Source organism: Benincasa hispida, chromosome 9, assembly GCF_027475165.1.
Source record: "Benincasa hispida cultivar pf3 chromosome 9, pf3_genome.v1.1, whole genome shotgun sequence".
In the NCBI taxonomy this organism is placed as follows: Eukaryota; Viridiplantae; Streptophyta; class Magnoliopsida; order Cucurbitales; family Cucurbitaceae; genus Benincasa; species Benincasa hispida.
The window spans coordinates 45,925,289-45,933,810 of NC_143486.1; the positions used below are offsets into that span (position 1 = coordinate 45,925,289).

An 8,522-nucleotide genomic window follows, 5' to 3' on the forward strand; every position below is an offset into this window, starting at 1 on the left:
GCCTAAGATCGTCTCTGAAGAAGAAGAAAGCTAGTACTCCCGTCAAGCAAGACGTGAATGTTACTCGACTGAGAAATCATACAAACAGTAGTAGACAAATTGTCACATATACGCTATATTCTATTCCGTAAACCCCCATGATGTGGTAAAGGGAGGATATTAAGGGAAGCAGTGAGTGGAGATTCCCCTGCAGAGAGTCGGATGAGGGGAGACCTTCACGTCCGGTTTGGAGGGCGGGGATATCCCGACCCTACTATCATTATGCCTTTGCAATGTTACTTGGTTTAACTCTATTTGTGACCTTTTCTCGTATGTGGGACTCTCTATCTTCTTGGGTAGATAATCGATCGTCTTTCATTTTGATAGCGAGTCATTTTTATAATAATAAGTAAAGTAAAAAATCATAATCGAATTGGAACTCGATTTCTACCTTTATCTTTCCAACCTTTATCTTTAGAAAAAGCCTCTGCTTATACCTTTTTCTTTCTTCTTCCACACCCTGTTCAAATAATCAATTCCATCAGTTCCTGGAAATATCGAGGAATAATATTGTTTGTGTTGGGTCCTGAGGACCAGGACCCACAGAAAAATCTCGTTTAGATCGATATTTATCTGCTTCTTGTCTGGGCTAGAGCTCCATGTAAATTATCCTTTCAAAGTTGTAAAACCCTGCAGACTCACGTTTTACCCTTTAGAGTTATGTTGGGCTACGGGATACTTGGGGGGTCGGAGGATTTACCAGTCACGGGCAATCGTAGAACCAACGAGCATCCCGCAGGCGAAGAATCAAAGAATCGAATAGAAAAGTGAAAAGAAAGAAAGCACCCAACAACAAATTTCCTTTTTTAAGTATACTGATCTTGCACTTAAATCTCATTTGTCAGCTTGAGACTCATTCTAAACAAGTTCTCTTCCTATACCTATAGGTTTGAATAAGTGGCAGAGCTATAGTAAAAGAAGCCGCAGAAGCAAAGGCACCAATAAATAGCTACATGGGTCGCATAGAAGCTTTAAGAGATAGAGGGCCATCCACCGAAGATGGCAGCGGGAAAGACGGGAGCACGAACGAGGTAACTTATGCTTTTTTTTTTTGCTTTCATTAGCAGGGCATATTAAGAATGCTTATACAGGGCAACTATAGGGATTATAGAGAATGAGAAGGGCTCACTTGACCAGACGAGCATTATTCATCGTGCGAAAATTATAATTTTGCTAAATATATAAAGAAGGAGAAGACTCATGGTCTGTGCAATATAACATAAAAAATAGATTTACCTCTCCTAACTAGTTTGAAGGTTACTAAACACCATTGCTTAAAAAATTGAAATGATTAATAATATACTACATTACAATTAAGAAAACATAAAAAATAAATTTAAAAGAGAGAGAGAAACATAAAAATAAAGAGAAAAAATAAACTTAAGATGTTATTCTAAATGAGTATAGGAGAAAATCTAAAAGAATGAAGGAAACATAAAATTAAAGAAAGAGAAGAAGAAAAACTTCAAATTGTTATTTGAAATGAGATGGAGATAACCTTTTTATGGTTTTGGAAAGAAAAGAGGTTACAAAACTCTTGATATTTAATAATTAAGACCCGTTTGATAATCTTTTGGTTTTTTGTTTTTGGTTTTGAAAATTAAGCATATTTCATCAACATTTATTACAATGATTTGCATTTTTCTTAAATATAGTGGTTGAATTCTTAGTCAAATTCCAAAAACAAAAACAACTTTTCGAAAGCTACTTTTTTTAGTTCTCAAAATTTGGATAAGTTTTTAAAATTTTGGTGAAAAATAGACAACAAAGGAAGAAATTTAGATGTGGAAGTAGTGTCCATAGCCTGAATTTTCAAAAACATAATCCAAAAATAAAATGGTTATCAAACGGGACCTAAATTATAATTAGTTTCATTGTATATTTATATTCTACATAATGTAAGTTGTAACATCCCGAATTTCAGAAAAATTTAAGTTAGTTATCTAAAATTATTGAGTTTTAACCCCTTTTATTTTTGGAAGTTAGGATTAAATTGAAATAATTGAAAAACTTTTATTGGTTAAATTGAATTTAGTTGATTAGATATTTGAATTAATTATCTTGAAAATATTGAATTTTGCCTCCATTTGATTTTGGATTTTGGAGCAAACTTAAAACAATTAAGGAGATAATTAATTTTATGTGGTTTTAAATTGATTGGAATATTTGGATTTAATTTGTATCTATTAATAGATTTTATGTCATTTAATTTTGGTTTTTGAAGCCTAAATTAAGGTAATTTGAGAAGTTAATTGATTTACTAATTTAATAGAATCTTTGGTGATGTTGGAGATATTGTGATATAATATTTTATTTATCTTTTTAAAATTTGAAAAAAGATGAAAGAATTGGGATTTTTTTTTTTAAATTAAAGGAGAGTACAAAGAGGTAGAAAATCGGGGAGAAAGCAATTTGGTTTTTCAGCGACAGCTTCCACAAAATTGTTGATCAAACCGTTCAAAATGAAACCCTCCTCATACAAGACTCTCACTACCAGCTGCTAGCCTAAACAATTTATGTCGTCTGACAGTAACACCCGCCACCTGTCTAGGTTGCCACCGCCGCTGGCGCCATTGTTACTGGAATTGATATCTTGGGTAAGTTTTTTTTTTTCTTTTTTTGGTGTTTTATGGGTTTTCTTGGAAGATCTTGAATACCCATCCAATTTTTGTTTAAATTTTGGCTCACCCATATTATTTTGATATTGAAATTGGGTTTTACAGACACTCAAGGTGCTTTGTGATAAGATCAAAATTGTTAGGCGTCCTTTTTTTTTTGTAAGGTTTGGGGTCTTTGTTAAGAATTTTTGGATACACACTACGTATCGGCTTAACTTTTGTTTTAATTTTGATTTTTGAAGGTTGGATTAGAAGATCTAAAGTTGCTGTCCATTAAAGTTAAAGGTTGATTTTGGTGATATAGTTGTTGGATTGTGTTGATTTTGAAACCTCAAAGTGGTTTTGGGATCAAACCACGTGTTGGGTAAGTTGTTTGGAGACATCCTGTAACGACCCGATATCACATCCGAATGATAGGGATCTTGAGGACATGAAAGTATGGTTAAGGAAGGATCTTAAGGACATGAAAGTATGGTTAAGAAAGGCTTAAAAGAATTGAAAGTTACTATTTATACCAATAAGGTGCACTTTTCTTTTCGGTGGCTCAATCATAAGTACTCCAAAGTTAAGCGTGCTTAGCTTGGAGCAATCCTATGTTGGGTGACCTTCTGGGAATTTTTCTAGGATGCATGTGAGTGAAGACATGACAAAGCATGTTGAAAAAGGACTTTCACTTTTAAAAAGCATTCAAGGCAAGGGAGGATGATATAGCTAAGTCGTAGGGAATGTTGGGGCCATCAGGGGCCGAATATGGATTAAAATTATGTCCTAAATGATGGAATTAATTTTGATTTTTGGTATAGGGTTTGATTAAAGAATCAAAGTAATTGGACCTTGAAACTATAAGTATTTGGCCTTAATGGATGACGTAAATTGGGTGATTAGGAATTTTGGGTTTATTTTGGAAATCTTATTTTTTGGTTTATTACTTAGGACTTGGTCGGTGACCTTTTGGGCAAATAAAAGTTAAGGTTGTTTGAACTCGTATTGACTAAAACTTGAGATATGCGTCTTTCTACTGGTTCGCCTTCGAACCAGTCGTCCTTGCCACTTGGACTGTTTACTTAAGAATACTTGGACTGTTTCTTAAGACTGTTCAGACTGATTTGATTGATTATTCTAGACTGTTTGCACTGATAGTCTAGGACTAATTGAACTACATGACTTAATGACATTGACTAATTAGATTGGACTGTTTTGTCTACGATGATTGTATTGTTGACTGAGTATATATATGAAATTATACCCCTAAAATAAACGACTGTAAAATATAACACAGGAGTTATATGAAAACTGATGCATGTTAAGTTATAGGGTTCATTTTAGTTTCTCTTATCTAGGCAGGTGTACACATATAACTGTATATGTGCACACTATGACTGATTTGTGGAACTTCAAGTTACACACTACGACTGATTCATGTTCCTTCAAGTTCATGTCTATGACTGATTTTTGGACATTCGAGTTACACACTATGACTGATTCATGTTCCTTCGGGTTCATGTCTATGAATGATTTGTGGACCTTCGGGTTACACACTATGACTTAGTGAAACTTGGTGAGACATTTCCTTTTATTTAAACTTACCAATTTTTATATTTTAAACATAATTGGCTAACGTAATAATTCTGTCTAGGCTGAGGTACTTAAGTTGATCGTAAGGGAACACCTCAACTTGAGAATTGTATGACTAGTCAATTCTTATAAGTTTTCATTTTATTAATTTTCATTACAATTTTGGATCATAGAGTAAAACGTCTTTGAAAATAGGTGTTGTAGGGTGCTAATACCTTCCCTACACTCAACGACCTCTATCTTTAGAAAAATAGATTATTTTTATTTTTTTAATGGGTGACCAATCATACCTTAAAATGGTTGGTGGCAACTCAAAAGTTTTCACCTTAAAAGAAATCCTTAGGGAGGGACGTCGACCGCTCGGCACAACATTGATTAGCTTGTATGCTCACTTTAACTACGCATATGTTGAAAATTCATAATTTTCATTGAACTCATGCTTAATTTGAGTAGTAATAGGCCGAGATATGGTTATAGTCGAATGTAAGGTTTTTCCATGTTCATCCTATTGAACCTAACGGACCTTAGAAATAGGAAAACGATAAAACTAAACTTAGTTTAATTAATCATCCTAATGAATCCTTGGGCTTAAAACGATTAACTAGATAGTATATATGAAATGTATCTCATCACCGTTATTTAGTTAATTTAAGAATTAATTCGTCATATGAAGAATTAGTTCTTCCTATTGGGGAGTTAGGCTAACATTTTCAGATAAGTCGATTGGGTTGTTAGTTAAATAACCCTATCTTTGTGATAAATTGATGAATGAAACCACTAAGTTACAAGTCTTACATCAACTGTAATTTAAATTAACATATATAAAAACACCTTAAGTTGATGGTTTCACACCAAATACATTTTAGGTTAAATTGTAAATTTGATCTCTATGGTTTGGAGAAAGTAAGAATTTAGGTTCTATGGTTTTAAAAAGTAGAAGTTTAGTCTTTATAGTTTAATAAAATCTCTTATATAATCTCTATAGTTTAGTAAAATCATCATAAATAACCCCACCGTTAGGTTTATCTGTGAAAGTTTTATCAAACTATATGAACTAAATTCTAAATATAAACCATCGAACTAAATTCTCCAAACCATAGAGATCAAATTTGAAGAAAGAACTTCAAGTTCTTCTATACATCATTATTCTTTTCTCCTGTTGCCTGCAGTTCATAATTAACGCCTTGTAAAACATTTAGAACTCCTGGTTGTGCTGCCAAAGTCCCAAAATATAAAATAAATGTGAGGGAATATTTAATCACATTCTAAGTTGTTATTAAAAGAAATCATACTGTTAACGAGTGATAGTTACCCAAAATCTTCTTGACTTGATCGGGAGTCAAGTCAGCAGCAAAGCCATTCATAGAACTCTTAAAACTATACACAAGAGCTTTCTTAGCAGCTTCTTCACTGCAACAAAACAACAAAATGACGCAAAAAATTTACCCTAGATTATCCCATGATCATTTCACACAAAGGAATATTTAGAAAACGAAAAATTACTCAATGATCCAGTCGTTTAAATGTGGATGCTCCTAATAATAAACCATGGTAAGCGACGATAACTAATTTGAAGAGAGCATCTTTGTACTGTTTTGATGTATGACAGAGAAATTGTAAAAGCATATTAAATCTGTATCTCACGATTTTTAAGAGCATGCAAATTTTAGAATCTACATCCAACAGTGCAAACTATGAACGTTATCATGGTAACCTCATTGAATAATGTTTCGTCTACCCACGTTCTGGCAGGCTTTTTTGAATGATTTATTATTGAAAACATACCTGCCGAGAACAGAAGCTAGGATTTGGATGTAAAATGCCTCAGGTTCCTCGTTGCTAGGCCTCTCAGTGGTGTAGACGATATGCAATGACGATGGTACGTCAATCTTGGAGGCGGATTTGTCGGATATTATTGCAGAGATAAGAAGCGAATTCAGAGAAATTGTGAACAATAAAACAAGATACAAGGTAAATGAAGAGAAATTCATCTTCGTATTTGCCATTCTTTCAGCTTCAATGATATAGGAATAGAGAGTCACAATTTTGTACAAAAATTAAGAAGTATTAATTTTGTTGTTTTTTCTCCAAAGAAATATGGACATGAATTATATAGAAAGGTTTTCCACTAGTTGGTTTTTTTAGGACAGAGGATTTTCTGGATTCTTGTTTTCTCAAGTAATTTTAAGTAATTTCGTGAGTTGTTTGTTTGCATAATTTAGGGGTGGTTTTCTAAATATATAAAGTTTTAAATGACTTGTACCAAGAATAAAGCAAAAGTGTATTTCGTATTTTGTTTTTCACTATTTTTGAATGTATGTTTTGTAGCATATTTATGAAACAAAACGTAATTATTAGTTATTTCCACTTTTAAGTAGTTCCGAAAATAGAAAAAAAAGACATTAGTATATTTGTAAATCTAGTAATTGTTGTATTTTTTTTCAATACATTTGCAAGTATAGCAAAAAATTTAATTACCCTATCTATTTTTTTATTGATCCAATTTTACTCTATTTGTGTATCGATAGGTTTATCAATGATATACTATTTCATATACCAGTTACCTCGAACTAATCTCACAGGAAAACGGCTTAACCCTATAATATTTGAGTGTCAAAGAGACTCGTAGGATATTAAATCCTAGGGAGATGGCCACCACTTGGATTGTACCCATGATCTCTTAGCCCTTTATGAAAGTCATGCCCCCATATTTACCACTAGGTCAGCCCATGATGGTTAATCAGTTGTCTAACCCTTAAGTTGATTTCATGTCAATTATAGACCTAAAAGCCTAAGGTCCATTTATTCTCTCTTGTGCTCAACCTCTTCTTACAGCTAGTTATAACTCAATATCTTGCAATCAATTAACCAACATGACACTAAAACTCTTCGTTATCAAACTTTATTGCTCATGTATCACTCTCGTGCATATTTGAACAATAGTCTAGATCTAACCCAACACGCTCTCTCTAGAATAAGAAACAAGACAAGAATCAACTAAACATTGGCCACAAGTTTAATCACTTTAAGAACAAAACGCTAGAATGAAAAACACATATATTAATCTATGGAAAAAAATAAAAATAGTTTGTCAACCACAAATACATTAGAAACCTAGAAACACGAACTCAACTACTCACGACTATGGCAAAGACATAAACTGAAAAATGTAAGAAGGTGTATATTGCACATTAACAATGTTACAAACTATGTTACAACATTCCACAAAACAATTACAAGAAATAAAAAAACATATCAAAGAACAATAGAGATTGGTAACCAAGTTCGGTGTAAACCACCTACGTCTGTGGGGTAGCGTGGCTATGAAAGATAACTTCACTAATATCAATGATAAGCAATTACAACGTAATATTTATCTGTAATAGTTACACAATTGCAGTGACTCCCGAATAGCTCAATCACTCAACCGTTCACCTAAGCTCACTCTAGGTTTGAGACTCCATCTTGAAGGAACTCTTAACGAAGAGAATCCATGAGTGCGTTCGAATCTTTCTGATTTCATCGTGACCAAAATACAACACATACATTCTAACAGATAGTTATGCAATTTACACTAAGTAACGACATTCTTTAAACAATAAAATACAAAAGAAAGAGTTCTCATACCAGTTGAAGACCCTCTTCAAGCTTTGAACTCAGACGCAATGGAAGACCTCTACACAATCTCTATCACCCAGCAAATAAGTCGGTAGCAGCAGCATGATCGTCTACACGAATGGCATCAACACGAATAGTCACGAACAAGTGAACATCAGCGGGGACGACACCACCAAAATGAAGCCCTTGGTATTCTTGGAGTGACAATCCAAAGTGTGGTCTTTGGTGAGTTTGGTAGAGGTTGGAGAAAGAATAAATCGTGTAGACGATAAGCAAGTGGGAGAGAAAATGAGCTATCGTATAGCTATATGCTTATCGTTTAGAAGAATTTACACGATCGTGTAGGTTTTACTAAGCAATCGTTTAGTAAATAGAAGACGATCGTTTAGAAAACGCGGCATACTATGCGATAGTTTAGGAAAGCTAAGCAATTGTTTAGGCACTGGTGTGCGATCGTTTAGGCGATGAGCGACTATCATATAAGTCCTCAAACTATGCGATCGTAATGTTTTCACACCTATGTGATATTTTACGAACTTTTTGCAAAATGAATTTTCATTTTATTTTTCGGTTACAATAACTGACTTCGAATTCTCCCACTAACGCACGTCCGAGAGATATATTTCTATGTCCATCGAATATAACCAATCATGAGTATAATGGCCCTTCACA

General features: G+C 33.5%; 1 protein-coding gene across 1 annotated transcript; it reads right to left on the reverse strand.

The window, feature by feature from the left end:
- Window positions 1–5,024: 5,024 nt before the first annotated feature.
- Window positions 5,025–6,335, reverse strand: LOC150033855 (subtilisin-like protease SBT3.4). The gene is made up of 3 exons (XM_090318228.1): window positions 6,018–6,335; window positions 5,545–5,642; window positions 5,025–5,445 (listed from the first exon to the last, which is right to left on the reverse strand). The coding sequence occupies exons 1-3, from the start codon at window positions 6,236–6,238 to the stop codon at window positions 5,366–5,368; spliced, it is 399 nt and encodes a 132-aa protein (XP_090174354.1). The 5' UTR covers window positions 6,239–6,335; the 3' UTR covers window positions 5,025–5,365.
- Window positions 6,336–8,522: the final 2,187 nt, after the last annotated feature.